Source organism: Crocodylus siamensis, chromosome 5 (assembly GCF_052110815.1).
Source record: "Crocodylus siamensis isolate JL-2025a chromosome 5, ASM5211081v1, whole genome shotgun sequence".
NCBI lineage: Eukaryota > Metazoa > Chordata > Crocodylia > Crocodylidae > Crocodylus > Crocodylus siamensis.
The window spans coordinates 45,145,030-45,166,428 of NC_143399.1; the positions used below are offsets into that span (position 1 = coordinate 45,145,030).

General features: G+C 43.6%; 2 protein-coding genes across 8 annotated transcripts in view; one reads left to right on the forward strand and one right to left on the reverse strand.

Annotated features, from left to right (window-relative positions):
* The window catches only part of SCYL3 (SCY1 like pseudokinase 3), a 31,334-nt gene extending 14,075 nt beyond the window's left edge, over nt 1–17,259 (forward strand). For both annotated transcript variants that reach the window (XM_090046473.1, XM_090046474.1), the window contains exons 7-14: nt 333–444; nt 1,619–1,696; nt 7,663–7,802; nt 8,606–8,793; nt 9,654–9,825; nt 12,945–13,106; nt 14,591–15,327; nt 16,813–17,259. In XM_090046473.1, the coding sequence (XP_089902599.1) occupies nt 333–444; nt 1,619–1,696; nt 7,663–7,802; nt 8,606–8,793; nt 9,654–9,825; nt 12,945–13,106; nt 14,591–15,327; nt 16,813–16,875 (1,652 nt within the window). In that variant the 3' untranslated portion in view covers nt 16,876–17,259. The remainder of the gene's footprint in view (nt 1–332; nt 445–1,618; nt 1,697–7,662; nt 7,803–8,605; nt 8,794–9,653; nt 9,826–12,944; nt 13,107–14,590; nt 15,328–16,812) is intronic.
* A 303-nt stretch (nt 17,260–17,562) lies between these two features.
* FIRRM (FIGNL1 interacting regulator of recombination and mitosis) overlaps nt 17,563–21,399 on the reverse strand; it is a 28,945-nt gene continuing 25,108 nt past the window's right edge. For all 6 annotated transcript variants that reach the window (XM_090046467.1, XM_090046468.1, XM_090046472.1 and 3 more), the window contains 4 exons: nt 21,053–21,157; nt 20,597–20,677; nt 19,550–19,669; nt 17,563–18,173 (listed from right to left, as the gene is read on the reverse strand). In XM_090046467.1, the coding sequence (XP_089902593.1) occupies nt 17,982–18,173; nt 19,550–19,669; nt 20,597–20,677; nt 21,053–21,157 (498 nt within the window). In that variant the 3' untranslated portion in view covers nt 17,563–17,981. The remainder of the gene's footprint in view (nt 18,174–19,549; nt 19,670–20,596; nt 20,678–21,052; nt 21,158–21,399) is intronic.

Genomic DNA, 21,399 nt, shown 5'->3' on the forward strand with positions numbered 1-21,399 from the left:
GCAGTAGGGCAGATGGAGGGTGAGAAGAAAGGAAGCTACTCGTGTCATCTTATCAAGCTGAGGAGAAAGTCTAGCTTTTATAAACTGCATTATCTCTGCTTGCTCCTAAATGTTTTAAGAGCAGGCTGGCTCAGGCGAGGGGAGATGAATTAAAAATGCCGTTTCTAAAACAGTAAGAAGCTTATGATAGCTGTTAGACAATGGTAGGTAAGCTTTGTTACCTGTCAGCATTTGAGAAATAACGATTTTCCACCTAAGGAAGGAGGAATCTCTGAGTCCTGCATGTTCCCCATGTTTGGAGTGGAATCTAATGGAAGATGTGTGGCTTTCAGTTTCAGCGGATATTCTCTCAAGTTTTCAACAAACCTTGCACTGCACACTGCTGAATCCAGATCCAAAGTGCCGTCCACCCCTGTCCAGCTTGCTGTCTCATGAGTTCTTCAGGTGAGTAAATGCATGCATTGGTTACTCATGAGCATCTTACGTACTTTATTCTGTAATTATGTTTGTACTTCATGTATCATATATGAATCAAACCTCCAAAAAGAAAGTCAAAGATGTTAGCAACCCAAAAGTAGGCAGTACTAATGAGTAAGGTGGGCATTGATTTCAGTATTAAAAGCATCTCTTAAGGTGAATTAAATGAGCTGACTAATTCATGTGGAAACAGCCAGCTCACAGCTGCTCACCCTTCATTAAGTTTTATTACTTTATTCGACCCCCTTAATACCAGCCTTGAAATTGATGGGACTTTGTCAGTTTCATTTTTGCTAATAGCACAGCACTGAGATAAACTAGAAGGATCAACTATCCACTCCCCATGTTAGGCTCATTTAGCAGTCAGAAAGTTGCCTGTTGTATGGCCTATACTTACTGTGCTCAGACAGATGTGTTGGTAAAGCATCTCACATGTAAAAAGCCTCATCTTATTCACAGTGGGGTGTTGAAATTGGAGCAGATTTGTTGAAAAACAGCAACCCTCTTGGTTATAGCCAGTTGAATCTCCCTCACTTTGTGGGTGGGAGTAGTGCATGGCCTAGAAAACAAGACTCTTCAAAGTATGTTTGCCTTAAATCCAGCTTTACTACCTGTTTGCACAGATTGCCCTCAGTGTGGTGTGGTCTAAGGATATCAATATTGTCCCAGCAAGGACATGTATTTTTCCCACCATAATGCAGTAACTGGCTCAAGAGATTGCAAATGTAGCTTTTCCCATTTGATGCTGCAAATTGCTGACCTCAAAATCATGGCATCATTGAATTCCAACTGAAGACTAACAAGCAGGCTGAGGAAATTACTTTTTGGTATCATTCCTATTCTTAATGGACAGACGCTTGTATTACACATGTGCTTTTACTTGTCTCCATCAGCCTCAAGAGAGGCTAAGAATAGAATGAGCAATAGAGATTGAATTCTCCCATCTAGAAATGATTGCAGTGGGATTTTGAAACATATTGGTGGGGATAGAAAATAAGAAGCTGAGACTTACTCCAACATTCCTAGTCCAATATTACTCATTTAAGCTCCGCTGTCCTCCTCCATCTGGTGAATAAAAGATAGGAGGTTGCTCATTTTAAAATTCTTGGTGATGCTTCATATTCTTTATTTTTGTGGTTAGGAATGATTTCCTGGAAGTTGTGAACTTTCTACAAAGTTTAACAGTAAAGACGGAAGAGGAGAAAACTGAATTTTTCAAGTAAGTGAAAGAACTTCAGTCTTTCTAGGGGCCCTTCATGTGAGAAAATATTGATCATGTTCCAGCTAAGGTCTCAGCAGGACTTCCAGGACATGTCTACATGGCACAGTGCAGTACTGCAGACATATCCAAGGTAGCTTGAGTAACAAAGCAATATAGCTTTAGTATAATACTGTTCCCAGGCTAACTTGTCCTGCTTTCTTTTTCAGAGAAGGGTTAGTTTTAATAGCGATTTGCATATGCTCGGTTCTCAGTATAGCTGCCAAGCCCAGGCAGTGTCATACTAACATGGCTATATTGCTTTGGTACCTGAACTAACTTGGTTATCCCTGCACAATGCTGTTTTGTGTCTAGTAGACATTTCCAGTTATCGGTCTTAGGGTGGATGCTTCCTCTGTTTTGGATTTCAACCTTTTACACACTTCATCACCTTTGTGCTCTGGTTTAATGTCTTGCTCATGCTAAGCAAATCCAGTGCTGGCATCAGTCAGTAAGTATTCATTACCATCTTCGCTGTGTGGTTTTGCTTCTGCATGGCTTCAGGGTTTTTTTAAAACATTTATGCAACTTTCTGCACAATGCTGATCACTCGGTTGTGATGTGACAGTCCCACAGCTGTGGGTATACAACTAGGCGATCAGCAAATACTTTCGTTGTATAGAAACTGGTCCTGTTGCTCGCTGTGAACTGACTAGAAAACGGAACAATAGTGTAGTGCAGCTATGTCAAATACATTTTCTGAAACATTCAGTGTTTTCTAGAGGTCCGATTGGGAACTTGTGAAATTACGCAAAACTAAAGGTAGTTGCTTTATCATAGGCAGTGGGGGTATGAAAAAGCAAGTTTCTTATTGTCCATGAGATACAACTGGAAATCAACTGTAACTTGTTTGGCAAAGGAAGGGTGAAGGAGAGACTTAATTGTCTGGTGTTACTTGAAAAACGAGTATTTTGTAGCATCCTGGTAGCATTTTTTGTTGCAGAGGAGGAGGGAGGCCTGAACATCTGTTCTCTGTCATGTATTTAATTTAAGGAACTAAATCCAAGCTGCTCTCTACAGTGAGGACTTTTAGCCAAAACAGTTTTCAAAAACTGTTCCTGATCCTAAAGCGTGGTTTTTTTTTTTTTATTCAGCTGGGTCCCATGTACCCTTTGACTTCACTGGAGCTGTGCAGGATCCACACAGACAAATCAGGCTACAGAATTTGGATCCTGATTTGTTTCTGCACTGCAGATTGTTAAAAGTATTATAAGCTTTGGAAAGAATCCATTGCTAGAATATTGCTGGAGGCAGAGTTTCTCTTTAGCCATGTATTTAGCCCCAGCAGTCAATCTTGATAAAAATCACACCCCAAAAAATGTTTTGTTTTTTTTTTTTTTAGTAGTGAAGTCTTGTCCTTAAAAGTTATAAAATGCCACGATTAAAGTTGCTTCTGTAACCTTAATTTGACTCCCTTGTGCATATATGCATTATGATACAGTCTTTAATTACATGGAGCTGTTTTGGGGGGGGGGGAGGGGGTTTCCAGGGAACTGCATATTTAGGGCACAGGACAGAGTAGTTTTGGCAGTAAATCAGGGCTGTGGTAAAGGAGGCTGTTGTCTCTAAGACCTCTGTTTCATTTGGGACAGAAGGTAGAAGGTGTATACCGAATAGGACAGGATTTCAGAAAAAGAAAGTGAGTCTTATTAAAGCAGTTACATTCTAATCTGGAGATGCGAGTTCCATTCCTAGCTCCCCCAAAGCTTTTCCTATACGATGCTAGTCAAATCACTTGAAACAATTTTTTCACAGGTGCCTCTAGCCATGAGTTCCTTGTTTCAGGTTGGGCACAGAGAAAATGTGTGGTCTTATTTGCAGCAGTGCTGAGTTGTCTGAATGGCAAGTGAAGTCAGTGGGTGCTGTGCTTTCTACAGATAGAATACTAGAAAAAAGTAACTTCATAAAAATCAAATTATAGGCATCCCAAGTGGGGCATCTGTAATTAATGGCTATCTTTTAACCTATATATGTAGCTCACTTGCCCCTCTATAAAGTGAATAGCTCTATCCTGTCATCTTGCAAGTCATTTGAAGCTAAATGTACCTGTAAAGAACTTTGTACTATACTGATAAGCACCATAGAAAAAACTGTGTGGACAGTAATAATGGTCTTCAAAGCAGGGTTTGAATAGTACAGAAGTGTGTTTTAAATACAATTTTGAACAGTTGCTTGTTAAATGAGCACCACACCGCATAAGCCAGGGGATCTCAGTGTTCAGTGTTGAGAAATGTAAAGTGTTTCACCTTGGGACGAGCAACCCTCAACACACCTACAGACTTGGCGGCACCAAACTGACTAACACCACAAATGAAAAGGACCTGGGGGTAATAATAGACCACAGTATCAGTATGAGCCGGTATTGTGATGCTGTAGCCAGTAGGGCAAATAATACTCTGGCATGTATCAGTTGATTCATCTCCAGCAAAGCCAAGGAGGTGATTCTCCTGCTGTACTCGGCACTGGTGTGACCACAGCTGTCCAGTTCTGTGCACCATGCTTTAACAAGGATGTGGACAAGCTTAAGAGTCCAAAGAAGAGCCACCCATATGATCAGAGTCTTAAAAGGCAAGTCATATGAGGAAAGACTGAGGCTGGGAGTCTTCAGCCTGAGGAAAAGAAGGCTGAGAGGGGACCTGGTAACAGCTTCCCACTACACTGGGGGATTACATCAAGGGCTCCAGTGAGCAACTGTTCACCAGGGTACCCAAGGGGAAAACCAGGAGTAACAGCCACAAACTCCTGGAAGATTGATTCAGGCTCAACGTTAGGAAAAATGTCTTCAGTGAGGGTGTCCAGACTGTGGAATAAACTCCCTCCAGAGGTGGTGCAATCGCCTACCCTGGAAATCTTCAAGAGGAGACTAGGCAGTCACCTTGCTGGGGTCACCTGACCCCCAGTTATCTTTCCTGCTTGGTGCAGGGGGCTGGACCCAATGATCTTCCAAGGTCCCCTTGGCCTTATAATCAATGAAACTGTGGAAAAAACAATAGATGCTTTTTTAATTAGACTATCATAATGCATGCACATAAGGTGACTGAATTGTGTTTCCTTTCTTAAATGGTTAACCTTGTCTTTTATCTTTTGTTTAATGTCTTCTTGGCTTCTTTAAAAAGTAAATTGGAAAAAAATATAACAAAAATTCCATCCTGTAGCATCACAGTCGCTCAGTTTCTCAGCAGCGTTGCAAACCTTACATCTGCATGGACTTCTGCCACTTGAGTTAATAGAATAACTGATAGCAGTGGTGGGGTTGTCATCCTCTTGGGTCAGCCCTAGTGGGGATGAGATGCATACCTAGTCAGTGGGTTTCCTTGATACTTACTGACTGGAGAGGATGCTGTCTTTTCTGAGATGTTGTCCTTTTCTCAGGCTGTCTCCAGGTCAGCTTTCAGCTCCTTGGCTATTGTGTCTTGCATCTACCTAGGGCCTCTAATTATGTACCATGTCCTAGTCTCCTGATCTGGTGAGTCCAAGGTCTCCCAGATCAGATCTATTTCAATTTGTCCCTGGCTACAATCCTATTGTTTCTCAGTGTCATTGTTCAGCCAGTCCTGGCTTCCTTTCTCCTTCTATATCCCCAGGCAATCTGTGTCCCCTTTTCCACCTTGCTCAGCTATTCCCAGTCTCCTCAGCTTCAGTCCCAAGCTGTAACCTACCGTTACACTGTCAGTTTCTAGTCCCAGTTTCACAAATCTCCTTTTCCCAGCCTACTTCTCCCCACCAAGTTGGCTTTTGTCCCCTCTGTATATGCCAGGCATCATCCTTTGCCATATTCTTTGACCCAGCAAGGAGGATGGATGTGAGCATTGAGACCACGAAAGAGATGGGTTCTCTACTCTCATTCCCAGTGTTAAGACCCACCTCAGTCTGGAATAGCCATTGTACAGTGTCCAGTTTTACCACCATGCTCCATCACTGTGTGGGGATGGAAGTGCAGAGTCTGGGTGGTACTGTAGGTCAGTGACTTTTTTTTTGTTTGTTTGGGTTTTTTTTGTTTTAATCAAAATGCACTTGATTCACAGATAAACCCAGAGATTTCAAATAAAAATCCATAGAGTCAAAAACTTTCTTACCTGGTGTGGTCTTTCTGAATTATTTGCAACAAAAAAATTGCTCTATTTGTTTTTCTGTAGTCAGGAAACAAACAAAAGCTAAGAGCTGGCATTTTCCAACAGTCTTGAGTCTAAGAAGTTAAGAACCACTGCACTAGGTGCTTGCTGTGAGGGGGTGCAGCATGCTGAGCATGGATGGAATCTGAAGAATTTGGCAGTGAAACTCTAAGAAGGCTTTAATGAGCATGTGCCAACTGCACTTTTTTTTTTTTTTTTGCAAAAGCCTATATCTTTGTTAAATTTGGGCAGATTTCAGAGGGACAGTAGTCTCATAAATAACACAAAGGCTATTTCCATGCCAACTTTCAAGTTCTATCCCAAAACGCAAGGTGCTAGTGCTTGTTAATAAAAAGAATTGACATAGTAAAACAGTGCATTGACTGCTAGCTTAATTCTCAAAAGTGTTTGGGCAAAATTATCCACAAAAAAATTCAGCCTGAGACACGACTGGCTTGGAAAGCTTCCACCTAAGGGGTTAAAGTTTTTGGTAAATTTTATGAGCATAAAAAATGGTTTTGTAATGGGTATTGCAGCTGTAATCATGCTACTGGTAAGTGTACAGAAGGACCTAAGATTGAAAATCACTTTCTAGCTAGCTAAGTTAATGCTGCATTATGGTCAGGACATTATACTGGGCCTAGAAAAAGAACGAGTCAGTCAGTGTGGTTTTTGTTTGTTTGTTTGTTTTTGTTTTTCCCCTTCCTTTCTGTGTTTAAAAACTGTCAGGCCTCTTTAAAGAAGTTCTGAAGAAAGCTCTAATGCTCTAGTGCGGGGGTGGGCAATTACTGGGCCTGGTGACTACATAGGGAGTTTTGACAGGTTGTCACAGGCTGGGTCAGTACCGATGTGAGTATGGAGCTGCAAGCCTGCAATGTGGAGCACCTGCCATAGAAGTGGCCAGGCAGGCTGTGCCAGGATGTGCTCCTCACCCCCAGCACAGCTCTGGCCGTGTCTATCACAGGGGCTCCACACTTGCAGCAGGGAAGCCCTGCATTGGACTCTGTGGGGAAGCTCCCTCCACTCCCAGCAGAGTGCGAGGACTGTGCAGCAGGGAAAGCAGCTGTCTCTAGTGTGGGGCTTCCCCCGCTGAGTGCTGGAGCTGCAGGCATGTGGCATGGAGCCCTGGTGATAGGGCAGGCTCAGCTCCCTCCCTCTGCGCAATGCTGGCCAGAGCCATGTCTGCACCAGGCGCAAGCACCCTGACATCGCTGCTTGCTGCTGCTGCCAGGCAGCAGAGGCTGCATGCCATGGGTGGGGGGGAGTATGGGGGGACCCCACCCCCTTACACACTCACATCCACACCCTGCCCAGCTGAACTCCATGCTCCTGCTGTCCCTCTGGCCGCAGGCTCTGTGCTGCATTCCTGCTTCTACAGAGCTGCAACTCCAGCCCCTCACCCCCCACCAGCCCCACTGCTTCCCTACCTGCTGCCCTGAGCAAGCAGGTTCCGGCTGCAGCAGGAACCCCACCTGGAAGCTGCTGGCTGGGCAGAGCCCTTGCACCCAAGAGGGTGGGAGCGAGGCCTAATAGGGCGTGTTGGGCGGTTGTACATGTGGGTGCCTCATTTCCACTCTCTTGTGGGCGGAAGGGTTGGGGGATGTTGTGGGCCAGATGAAAGTGCCTGGGCCATATTTTGCCCACCCCTGGCCTAAACTGAGACTAGGATCAGGACCTGGACTCCATTGTTTTAGGCAAACAGGGCAGACAAAGCAAGGAGAAAAGGATGTTTAAGGGAAACTCATTTCGAAACCATGTCATAAATTGTTCAACGAAAAGCTTCCCTAATACTAATTACTTTCTCTTGGAATACAGATTCCTGCTGGATAGAGTGGCCTGCTTGTCAGAAGAGCTGATAGCTTCGCGGCTGGTGCCTCTTTTACTCAATCAGCTTGTGTTTGCTGAGCCTGTAGCTGTCAAGAGTTTCCTTCCTCATCTGCTAGGTCCAAAGAAAGGTGACCTTTGAACATTCTCTCCCCAGAATTAACACTGACACATTTGGAGTGAATTCAGAGTAGTGCCTTTGACCAAAAGTTTTCATTTGGTGTTTAAGCCAAGCAAATACTATATGGTAAAGTACCAAAGAAAACTGTCTGTCATTCCAGATGCTGAAGGATGTGAGGTCCCCTGGTTTGTCTGCTAAATTTTCCACTGCTCTTATGTGATATTGCTTTCCTCCTGCTGCTGAAAGGGGATTAGCAATTGCTTGGATTCCTTCCATGCTGCTATAAATGGCCCCTTCGGGGATGGTGGGGCATGGGGCCTGCTTACAGCACCACAGTGTGTATCCTTTTCTCACCATTTACCTATCCTAACACTCTTGCAGAGAACAAAGTTGCCCTAGCTTGAGCTGGCAAGTTGGCATGCAGCAACTTTTTTCCTCTTAGGGTGATCATTTGGCACCCTGCCCCCTGCTAGGAGTACTTAATTTCTCCCTGCTAGATTCCTGAAGATCTCCTGTCCCTGCTGCTTGTTCCCTCTTGTGTAGAATTCTTCATTGGGGCTCATTTGACACTAATTATTTAGAGTGATTGCCCCCAACCTTATTCCTCAAGATTGCTGCTTCTGCAGTTCCCAGTTTTGGCTGACCCAGAGAGGGACCTGGATTGAGAATCAAATCTGGCTGTTGGGTGACAGTATATATCTTGGCCCTAGAAATTGCTGGCTGCAGCATATTTTAATTGAGTAGCTTTAACTCAATGTAAGTTATGTCTGGTGTGGGAAGCTATTTGTCCTGTTTTCGAACTCTTTCCCCTAGATAATATTGGAGACTGCCACACAAGCTATCTGCTCTCACCAGCCCTGTTCCAGACTCATGTCATCCCTGTGCTGCTGAAGCTGTTTGAGGTTCATGAGGAGCATGTTCGAATGGTGTTGCTGTCTCACATCGATACCTATGCAGAATTGTTCACACGGGATGAATTGAAAAACATCATATTGCCACAGGTTAAGGATGAGAGGCAATAGGACTGTACATGATGTATCAAATGTGGGGAATTACACTGCGGGGATGAACTCTGTTCTTGTTAAAAGTAAAGATCTCATAGTCCTGGCTGCAGTCAAGCACAGTGTGGGCAACTTCTCTGTAAGCTTTCCCCAAACTCCAACTCTTCCAAATGCATCTCAAGCCTGATGTGCAGTACCCTTTGTTTATTTCACTCCCAGCATCCAGCTTTCCTTTCCCTATCCCCTGGCTAACAGCTCTGCCAGTGTCCCATGGGCCTGATCTGAAATACTTCTTGCTATTCCTGTCCTCACCCCAGCTCTGCCAGCATACCTCAATTCTGACTTGAAATGCATTTTGCTGTTCTGGTCTCAAGCCAAGCCATACCAGTATACACAAATCCTGATTCAGAGCACTCCTTTGTTATTCCCATCATAGACCCATGCCTTCATAAGTCTGTCACTATGTGTTAACACTGACTTGCAACATCTCCATTCACGATCGTGCATTGCATCCCCACTTCATTGCTCCAGCATTTCAGTCCAAAGTGTCTTGTGAGCAGAGATGGCTGACCATGCTGAACTGCACCAAACTACTAGGTAGTTTTCCAAAGCAGTCCAGTTTCACTGGGGGCTAAGGTCTCAACCATTTAAATGTGTAACGTAAGCTAGAATTTTAACCCAGGTGTGGAGTGAAAGATTAATTTCTTACCCCAGCATAGTGTTTCACATTAGGAACTTTGGATGAGCTGTGAAAGGTGATGATTTTAAAAATGAATCATGCTGCAGACGGATGAGCTAAAGAGAAACTGGCTTGGAATCCTTACTGTGTTTCTAATAGTCTTCTTGTATTCTGGTCTTAGGTTTTACTGGGCCTTCGAGATTCTAGTGATAACATTGTGGCAATTACATTGCACAGCTTAGCAGTCCTGGTCTCTCTGCTTGGACCTGAGGTGGTTGTAGGTGGCGAAAGAAGCAAGATTTTCAAGCGCTCTGTACCAAGTTTCACTAAAACTACGGACCTTTCCCCAGATGGTAGGTAAATACTAGAAGGATTTGGGAGCCCAAGCTCTATCTGTGCCATCCAATTTTGTGTGTATTCCTTGGACTCCAAGGCAAGTCCCTCATGGTCTTTAATGTCTGTGAAGGCCTCTTCTCAACCTGACTGGAGTGATTTGAAGTTGCAGATTTTAATAGTGATATAAATCAAAAGCATTTGAATTCTTCTTTTTCCCTTAAAAAGAGGTTTGTCATTAGAATAATCATTAACCTGTGGTGATTTGCCTTGATGCTAAAGTTGATATTTCTTTTTTGCTAACCAGAATTATAGTCTATCTGGACAATTAAGCTATTAAATCTTTTTTAGAGAGGAGCTACATAAATTCCCCTCAACTACTACATTTTTGCTAGGTTAGAAAATGATGAAGTGACTCATTTATCAATGATGAGATTTTTACTTATGACTTGTGTCAAACTGTTTGGATGGAAATTGGAATTCACTTGCATGTAAAGGAATTTGATGTTAAAATTAATTTGTACTAGTCAAAGCATCCTTAAATATATTGCGTATGTTAGAAAAAATAAGCCAGTTTTGCATTTAAAAATAAGCCTTTAAAACCAGGGGTTGGCAGGCTGGATCTGGCCCAGGGAGCCACTAAATCCGGCCCACAGAGCTGGGGCTTTGGCACTGGAGGCTTTGACTGCAGTGCACTACACGCTGGGCAGCAAGGAGCTTTGCTTGTACAGGAGCTGGGCCCTTTCTGGCCTGCCACCTGAAAATGTTACTGACTGCTACCCTCAATCAAGGAAGCATAATACCTCATTAGTAAATAGATGGATTGGTTCTAGTCATCAGGAGACAGATTCTTCAAACGTGTTTAGGCACATAAGGATGCAGTTAGGTGCCTAGTGGGATACCTGAAAACACCTAAGGAGGTTAGACACCAACATCTCTTCAATTTCAATGAGACTACAGTAGCTGAACTGTTTAGTACCCACTTTTGAGAGAACCCCATTAAACATCTACCTGCATCTTTAGGCACCTAAATCTCTTTGAAAAATCTGGCCTGGTGTCTTTTTGTTTCTTAACCCAGTAGGTCTCATCTTCTACCACCTGATTTTTCATTCATAGATTGGATGAGGAAAACGAACTTTCCTACTTCTTTCTGCTCCCCAGTTTTTGACGTTTGAACTAGTCCAAATGAAGAAAATATTCTCTAGTAAATGAGGGAAAAGCTTTTCTGCAGGAACAGTTGCTGAGAATAGTTACGTTTGGAAAAATGGGAATAACATCATTCGCTGCATTATGAAGACTGAAAGTAGTAAAGAAATCTACTGCAACATGTGACATTGTGTCTCCCTTAGAGCTTAAATTCACCTTAAGAGTTAGATACTTTTTCCCTGATTCTGTATGTAATGGAAAAAGGCACTTTTAAACCTATTAAAATTTGTGGACAGGTCACCAAGCACTTTTTTTTTAATTTATTTCAATAAAGCATAGTAAATGTAAAATGACAATCTACAGCCTACATTTCATTTTAAGTGAGTTCCTTATTTTTTTAAATGTATTTACATTAAAAAACATCCAGAATCCAGACTTTAAATAAATATTCAGATATTTTGGACTCCTGAAAAATCATCAGTTTTAGGAGTGAAATTAATCTACAAGAATAGCACTGGAGCAACACAATTAGCAACAGATTGCTCTGGCAGCAAGCTTTATCGGTGAAATTCTTAAGGGAGAGGGGGGAGGGGGGGAAGAGAACAGATGAACTTGCTGTTGAAAGCCCAGGCTGGGACCAACTGTGCATCAGCAAAGTTACAACCTTCCCTTTAATTAAAGGGGTTCAGAGTGGTTTTAGTTTAGTTTAAAGGCTGTTCAGAGTTGGTCCCTGTTAATAAGTTGCACCCAACTGTGGAACAGATACTGTTAAATATAGGGAAGAAGTAGGTGTCTAGGAGTTTTGTTACATTTTAACCATTTGTAAATTACCTGTTTTGGCTTTACAATAAAAATGTAGAAGCTAATTGGTTTCCTTGATGTGAATTGTAGGCCTTGTCCCTCAAGTACTCTTCAGCCTTTTCTAGCTCCACCGATACAGGCCCCAGCATACACTCTGTTTCCACCAACAAACTGCAGGTGACATCAGTGGAACTGGAGTAAATGGCACTGAGGCAAATCAAACTGCACTAGGATAAAATGTGTTACATTGAGGGATTGCACTTGAGCAGTTACATGGTCACAGTACAAATGTAACACCCACCCACTCCATTTGTGATCCCTGGTTGGACCACAGATAGAGAACGCTGTCTACCATGGAGCAGGCATTGTCATGGCCCTCTTGGGTTAAAGCTTTACTGTGCAAGTTTGTAAAATCTAGAAGAGTGATGTAGCTGCTGATCTGTATCAACAGGTCAGTAGCCATTAGTGCCCCTGTATCAACGGTGCAGGAGCCATTAGTGCGTTACCTGTTGCTGTGTCCTAGAACTCCTTTCATTCAATTCCAGCAAGCTGCTTTGTCAAAGCCTAAGGGAAGCATACATGCGTGCGTTCAGCAGGGATAGGAGCCAGGGGAGGAGGAGCAAGGGAGTGTCACTGGTATCTTTCTTACCTTTGTGTAGTATAGAAACTGGTGTTGAGACGCCCAGTGGCTAAACAAAGAGCATTTATTGTCTTTGGTCTAATAAGATCCAGACAGGGATTTTGCTATTTCATTTAATGACTTTTTGGAAGTGCCACAATTTCAGCTATATTCACACAGGGATCTGCAAAGCACCAGGCCCTCCATTTAAGAGAAGAGGAGTGCTGCACTAGCAATTTGCCAGCAGCCTGAATGCCCCCAGACTGCAAAAATGGAGCAGTTTCTGGATGAAGCTGGAGGAGCAGCCTGTGGGCACTACAAACCTCTACTTCCAAGTCTTCATTTTGATTGAGTGTTGCTTAAATCCATTGCACATTGGGGCTAACAGTCATGATGGGCTGCACTTCTGTATTGTAAAAGGTAGTGGCTTGAGTGTTTAAAATTATCTGGGCCAACTCAGGCTTCATTTTAGCAATGAAAGCTAATGGAGTGCTACGATGTACCTTTAATTGGCAGGAGTGGTCACAACAGTGGAGCTAACAGCATCATTTATATTGCTTTGTATCCCTGCAGACTCCACAGTTTGCATTTTGAGCAATCAAAGAAATCAGCTGTCCCAGCCCCTACAGAAGAACTCTTCCAGTGTGTATCCTAAGTGCCCCATCTCTGAGACTCTGCCCATCAGCAGCAAGAAATATCCATCAAGATCAGACACTCATGTGGCCCTAAAGATGAGTAAGTTTTTCTCCAACAATGCTTTCAATCCTAGACAGTCCTTACTACTTAACAGTAATGAAACATTTGCTAGTTGGGGGTGCCCCCACCTGCTTGCTTTGAAAGGGCTAAAGAGCAATGGAAGATGATGATTTTAAAAATGATTTTTTTTTCAGAGCAGCCTTTTGCAGTGAAGTGAATTGTTAGATAGAATTGACTGGGAAGAGTGCAGGGAAATATGTGAAGTAAAGATGCAGCCTCTGAGCACAGTTGTAGCTGACTTGAATAGCCATGGTACAGGAGGGAGCTCCTTGGTGTTCTGTTGACAAGCAGATAGACAGTCAGGATAGAGTAAGCAATGATGCTGCTGGCCAAGAAAGGAGTATTGCTATGTATTTGCAAGGACAGGTCTCTTCCTGTCCCTTACACCCTGTCAAATCCACTTGCCCTTTTATTAGAGGTTAGATCAGGGGTGGGCAAAATGGTGGATCTGGCCAGTGGCCAAACTCCATTTCCCAGCAGCCCCTGCCCACATGGCTGGGGCTGGTTTCCATGGAGACCCCAGCAGCAGCTGTGCTGTGATAGCAAAGGGCCAGGGTTTCGGTGGAGACCGGCCCCAGCAGTGCTGGCAGGGCCTACAGCAGGGCATGGGGCTGCTCTGCAGTTGGACTGGGATATTGCAGCAGTAACAGCATGGTCTAGAGCTGATCTGCAGACTGCAGCTCTGCCCCAGCTCCAGACCACGCTGTCACTCCTGCAACATCCCAGCCTGGCTGTGGAGCAGCTCCACGTCTTGCTGTCTGCCCTGCACAGGTGGTGGTAGCTGAGCCCATCCTGCTCCTGCCTGCAGCACAGCACCCCCCAGGAAGAGGCTGGTGCCTCTGCTGCCTGCCAGCACTGCTGGGGCCAGCCTGCATGGAAACCCTGGCCCCTCTGCTACCACAGCATGGCTGCTGCTGGGGTCGCTGGGAAATGGAGTCTACTGCTGACCAGGTACACAGCCTGTAGGCTGGACTTTGGCTGACCCTGGGTTAGATAGGTACAATGCTAGAGCTGCTGCCCTGTCTTCTTGCCATTAAGCTAGATGTTACATTTGCCATGGCTCATACACTTGGTCTTCAGCAAGCTGATCAAATGTCCATAAAATACAAGTTTTCCTGAAGCTTCATTCAGCTCATCTGCTCTGGCTCACTTGTCAATTCTAGTTAATATTCCAAGGTGAATAACCCTTGTGTATTAGGCTGAAAATTAGCTACAGCTTATGATGCAAGAGACACTGCTCCACTGCTTTCCTTACCCCCATCCCCCCCAGCACTGAAGAAGCTTGCATAGTTCTCTGTTGCAGGTGGGATGCTGGCTATATGGACCATAGTTGCAGTGATAGTCTCCAAGCTGAGATATTCCTTGGTCGAGCAGTGTCAGGGTACTGGGAATTTTAAGTACAACTTCATTTCATTTCATGAGGGGATTACGGCACTAGTATGTAATGTTTGTGTCTTCTACAGGCAAGCAAGACCCTCTGCTGTCCCTGAATGGATTGCCTGAGGGAATTAATGCTTTGGGGAACAGCAGAAGCATCTTGAGTACTTCTGAAAAGCTGTCAGAGGAGTGGCCAGACTGGAGTGAGTCTGAGGACACAGAGACTGACAAAACTGTGAACATACAGATCCAAACAAGAGAACCGTGCAGCAATGCTGGCCCCTACTTTGCTGAACATAATGCAGATGAGGAACCCTGGGACGACTTTGAACCCAGCAGCCCCAATCCTGAACTGTCCTCAGGGAACAGCCTCGATGTGACAACACCTGATGCAGTTACAGGGCACAGACTGTTTCCTCCTATCCTCCAACTGAGCAAAGAATCCAGAAGCCTCAAACTGAGTCCTCCCCTGAAGTCCACCCCTGTGAACAGCTGGAGCAATGACAACTGGGAGCACCCAGACCAGCTGGGAAAAACTACCGAGTTGCCAAAAACACTTCAGGAGAGGCCAAAGTCTGTAATGGAGACTGGTTTAGGAGAAGAATTCACTATCCAAGTAAAGAGGAAACCAGTGCAAGACCCTGAGTTGGACTGGTTTGCTGACATGATCCCAGACATTAAACCATCTTCAGCACTCTTGCTTTTACCTGAACTGAGGACAGAATCAATTGGTCCCAATCACATAGATACAGATTCCAACAGTGAAGACGTCTCCCAGATCATGCCATTCTCATCCAAATTTGCAGCAGTTGAAGTTACTGAGGTGAGGACTGGGGAATACTGAGTAACAGTAGTTTTAAAAGAGAGAGAGTGGTGTTGAGGCTACATACCACATGCAGGTTCAGCAGAGCCCACTGCTGCTTCTCAGTCAGGAGCCATTAGTAAGGCCTTGGATGTGGAATAATAAGTGCTTAAAATTAGTGCGCTTCTGTCTGCCTATCAGTTATCTTCTGAAGAGGTTTTTAAGTCATCAGATACTCTGTTGATTTTCACAGACTTGTTGTAGCTGCAGATACTATTCATTCTACGAGGCGCACACAACTAATGAGTATATTGTGACCTAAATGCAGGGTCTTTCCAACTAACAGGCAGGATAGTTTAAGGATTGAGGACCAGGAAGGGGGGGTTATTAAATTCTTACCCCTCTATTTCATAGGTTCAAATCTAGACAGGGAGCCTCTAAGAGCTGATTGTCATTTGCTGCCTTAGTAGTTTTACTGTGAAAGCTGAAGTGCAGTGGAAGGGTTCAGTGTAGGAGGCATAATATTTAAATGTTAACTTTTTTATAGTGGGCTTATTCTTTAGAAGTAAAGGCAACTAAAAGCTTCCCCCTACACCTTTTTTAAAATTTTAGTGCAGAGCTCTGTTGTAGGTAGTTCTCCACAAAACTGCAGGAGCAAGAGAGGGGGTCAGGAACCAACAGTCAGCACACCTATGCAGCCTAGCTGATTAGCTTGATTCACTAGCCAAAGCTACAGGAATGTGCAGGCTCCTGACTGCAAAACCATTCTTCTCTCCTTTATAAGGATCTGAAGAATCTTTCCTATACTAGCTTTGCATTTTAAAACCCAGCTGTGTTCTTCTTAAAGTTGTGATAAGATAAACAGCTCCCTTCTGGGAAGAAGGGATGGCTGACTTTCTGCTAAAAGCTTTTTGCCACCTGAGGGTACTTTACAGTTGCCCATACAGAGCAAGGGTCATCCTTGATGAAGCTGTAACCCCTTTTTTAATTTCCCTTCCCTGCTCTCTCTGTGGGGCTTTCTTAGAATGAGGGCACAACTTTATTCTCCTTGTGGAATGTGTGTGAGACAGGATTCAGGGCTTGGTAAATCTTCAATTCACAATCTTCCTCTAAATGCAAAGAAGTGTGGCAGCTGCAGATGGTAACAGTTTTGGTCTTGTGAGGTGGCAGTTAACTATTGCTACTTCCAGGAATGTCTGTTTCTTCCTTAGCAAGTGCTTACTGACTGGCATGGAAATAGATGCATGACACTGCTTATTTAACATGAGGGGTAGAGCTCCAGCTGCTCTCAGCCTTCTATAAACCAAAGATGAGATCAGAGTTGAACACTCAACACTGCTTCAAACTGCACCCTGGTGGGGTAGGCTTCTTTAATAATTGGTCTTTGGGCCTCAAACATGTGGCACAGTTTTTCATGACCTAGATTATCGTGTATATTTGTCATGTAAGTGTTCTCAAGAACATCAGTACAATAAGTCCTTAATGATGGTTCTTATGTAATTGTAGGCTGATGCTGCAGGCTGGGATGAAGAGGAAGAGCTGAACTGGGAGGATGATACTAACTGGTGAAGGGCAGGTGGAGGTGAGAGCTTTCTGTGACATCAGATTCTCCAGGAAGAGTCACTGCTTCCAAACTATTATGGATCAATACCTCACCACCACTACTAGGAAGAGGCACTTGCTCCAGCACTCAGTAAGATCCCAGTGCAGCTTAACTGCCTGCAACAGGATGCTCTTTCTTCCAGCCTGTGCCAAAATAGTGAGGTCAAAGCCTGTGCTCAAGCCATATGTACAAGGAAGGTTCATAGCACAGCTGTGGGAAGAACAGTGTCAAGGGTCTGTGTAATGGTACCAACACACTACTGGAGGAGGAGAGGGAATTTATCCTTATATTCCAGGAATCATCAGTGCTTTGGAAAACTCTTGAAAATAAATGAAAATTGAATTAATTGAGCTAAATTGTTCCTGTTTGTACCACTTCTTTTTCTGGAGAAAAAGGCTTCAACTTTTCAGGTACAAAAGGCAATCATTTTAGACTGACTCTCTATTTATTTCTGTTTACATGCTGTGCTGCTAGGAGACTGTTAATGGAGGGAGTGTTCGATACAAACTGTATCGCAGCTCAGAATCCACTCCTCTTTAAACCTGACCAATAAAGAGTATTTTCAAAAGATGAATGTTGGAATGGAACAGCAGCTAAGCTGAGGCAATGAAACCTTAAGTTATACATTTGAAAACATTCAGTGTTCACACACACATTGTTAACAATTTAATTTAAAAAAGTATCACCACCTTCTACCTGTACGCATAGCAGGGCAACTGCTGTAGCCATTAATTTTCTCTTACAAAAAATTCATACACCTTATTACACTGAAGATAACCTTATTAAACTTGTCAGTTCAATTTGCAGCAGTTGAAACACTTTAAAAAAAGTCTTCTATATACAATCAACAGCATGAAACATCAACTCCATACAACACAAGAATAGGTTAGCCTGTTTAGCAGGTCACCACCCCTTAACACTAATGAGGCAATTTAACAGAGGACAAACTGAAGAAACATTTAATCTGTACCAGTTTATCACCACAGTAACTCCTTCTCAGATTGTTTTTTCAGCTGAGATCTTGGTGTGGCACTGTCTCTGCCAGCTGAGCAGTTTAATGTCTAAACACATTTCATTTTCTTACCACATGGTCTCTTAAGCTGGCTATAGCTGCTTGTAGAGCCTCTAATTTCACTGCAAGCCAAGCAGGTGGTGGTCCTTTCTGCAGCAGCAACTTCACAGCTTCCAGTGCCCCCTCTGCTGTGCCTATTGCTGACTTATACTGCTCCTCAGAGGGTGAATGACAAGCTCTCTTTGCTGAAGGCTACAGATTCAAAGGCAAGCTGTTAAATATCTAATATATTACTGTCCTATTACATTTAAAGCCTTAAATGGAAAATTATCTATTGTAAGCACAAGAGCACATTCAGGAGAGCTTTTCACATAGGTTTTGGGTGCAAAGATCTCACTGCTTCAAGCACTGGTGGTTAAAATGAGAATTTGTGTCATGCCATTTCAGTATGAAGTTCCCCCATTATCAGAAGTGGAGATTCCTGCCTTTCAAACTTCTTTTCCTTTCTTTTTTTTTTTGAGGGTTAGCAGGTTCTTCCTGATTTACTTTAGTGCCCTTGTAAGTATTAATAAGTTGGAGTGTGAGTACAGGCTGTCAGGTACTCCTGCTGCCCTCTACACAGTAACATCATCATTTACCTGAATTGAAGATGACTCTGAATAAATTCTAGGCATGGGATATTATAATTTTGTTCTAGTTTTCCCCTCTTACTTTCCCTTTTCAGCACCGGTTCCTGCTGGGGCCACGCAGCAGCTGTTGTGGTGGCAGCTTCAGTCTTGTGGGCAGAGCTGCCACCATTGCTGTGTGGCTGAGGCTGAAGGCAGCACATGCTCTGTGCTCCCTGCCCTGGCCCAGAAGGAGCCGTGAGGTAAACCAGGGGCATGGAGCAGTACTCAGTCTACAACAAGGGGCTTTTCCCCCCCCCATATTGAATGGAGAAAATATATATAGTCTTAAATTGAAGTAAATACAGTAATTCTGCAAAGGCATGAACTGCTGAATTAAAGGGAAAGTGCAGGGGAAAAGGAACACCACACCAACATGCAACCAAAAGCACAGCCCTTACTTATGCATTGTACTGCCTGCTCTAAGTCTGTTACAGAAGCAAGCCTGGTTCTCCTGCTGCTGTTGCCTTGAGAAGGCAATGCTTCAGAGTGAAACAGGTTGTACTGAGCTCAGATCCTACTAGAGAACCCTGGCTCAGGGTATGAGACAGAGAGGTACATATGTATTATCCCTACCACCAACAGCATTTACTTTAAGACTTGTAATTGGGAGTAAAAAATTCCTTAACCTTTAGAAAAGTGGCCTGTTAGGGCCTTGAACATGATCACTAGCAGAGTTTGTAATGTCTGGATAAAACTGTCAATGGGCCAAGACACATGGCACCAACTATCCCCACCTGCAGACTCCTCCCTCAGTCCAGGAGAGGCAAAAGCAGTGCAGCACCTGAAGCCTAAACTGCAGTCTCAAAGCCAGACTCTGCTTGCTGAGACGGTTAAGCCCTTGTCATAACAAGAGCCAGGAAAAAACAAGCAGGCTTCCTAACTTAAGTGCCTATTCACCACATCTGAAAATTGGTACAAGTCTCCAATATGCAATTCAACTAGTGTGAATGATGCACATACCTCTAATACTGACCCCAGGTCACCATCCATTTTCATTTTCTGAAAGTATTTATTGCAAACCGCATTTTCTTGTTTCATTCTTTCTGCCCTTGCTTCTGCCATCTCTTCCACCTGCCTTGTCTAAGGGAAAAACCACAGGAGAGTTACCCAGAATAGCAGCGTTTCTAGCCTGTATACATGCTCTGGGGAAATGAAAATATACTTTCAAAACTAAAGTGAGAAAAATCCCATTAAGCTGCCAACCAGCCTGTCTTCCTCAGAGCAAGGTTTCAAACCCAGCAGATTAGCAAAGGGAGGAGCAGCCACCCACCCTTTGTTGTGACAGCACTGCCAAACACCAGTTGCTCTGCTGCCTTCCTACTTACTGCTGTGAAAAACCTACATACCCCCTCCAGCAGATCTATTCCCTCTGAAGTACTGGATGACCGGTGGAAAACTGGCTCATCAACAGACACTGAAGTCTTTCTAGAGTCAAGGCAGTAAGTGAACTGCATTCATGTAAAGATTTTCCAGTGTTCTTCCAGTTAGGCAACATAATTTTCTCTCTTCCCTTGCACATTTGTTAGCTTTTCTCAAGCCATGATATGGAGGCTGATGTGGCCACAGATTTTCATGAAGGTTCCCCCTTTTTAACTGGAGCATGAAAAAAACAGCACGTAAACCAGCAAGGGGGGTTAGGGACCTGGCCTTTCTCCACTGCTAACTTAGGCAATTGTTTACAGCACAAGAAAGCTGCCACCTGTCATCTTTTCACTTACAGACACCTTCTCAACTTACAAAGTCACCCCCACCCCTCCCTAAGTTGAGTCACCCTTTACCCAAGAAGGGAAAAGCCAAAGCATTAACAAGTCAAAACTGAACAGCATTGGGAGAACTGAGTGGGTGAGGAGTTTATAGCAGGTGTCGACATTATGCTTGATCTCAGCCAGTGCTGACATATTAAAAACTCAAATCTGATTCCAGTCGCAGAGCAGTCTGATTTCATGTTATTGTTGGCAAAAGCTGTTCTCTATTAAGCAAGGCAATAGTAAGAGTTCAACCAAATACCTTGGCCAGAAAGCAAACAACTTTGTTCTTACTGTCTTCAGAATTAAGGCACTGAGGAACTATGTCTTCATGGCTTGTTTCCTGTCAAAGGTGTTGAGCAAAAAATCTGATTAGTCTTCAACATAGCAGTCAAGATGAACTAAAGAACACCTGAAAAAGTATCTGTGTTAATGGGTTATGTGTACAGATTGAGAAAAGAAAGTGTATGTGGTATTCAGGACATAGGAAATCTGTTCTTCCTTCATCCAAGCTTATATTACTATGTTTTCCTTGCATAGCCCCTTTTCTCTGTTGCAGTAGTATCAGGAATACCAAAGTCAGTTCTAAGCAATTGGCTGCCAAAATGATATTAACAAAGTGAAGGGAATTCAGAAAGCAGCAAGAGAAATTAAAAAAATCTCTATATGAAATAAATTAAGTGTCAACTGTGCATATCCAAAGTACAGCAGTTCTTACCTCTGCAAATTGAGCAAATGCCTCCAGTGCATGTTGGTGAATCAGCCACGTCCTGTCAGCCAACAGAGAGCCAAAGAGACCCGACAGCTTGGACACAACTTGTCCCTGAAAAGTGAGCAAATTCTAATTCTCATCAGATAGCTTACACAGTGGTGAGCTCCATATACCACTGTCATGATTCACTGTGAAGGAAACACTGCCAAGGCCTGTAGTGTGCAAGCAGAGAAAGTCAGCCACAGTGCTGGCTGGCAACAAACATGGTGAGAAGGAACACCCTTCCATCCTATGCGCACTCCTCATCTAAAGCTCAAGCGCTAGTTCTAGCAAACTTCTGGAAAACGACAACA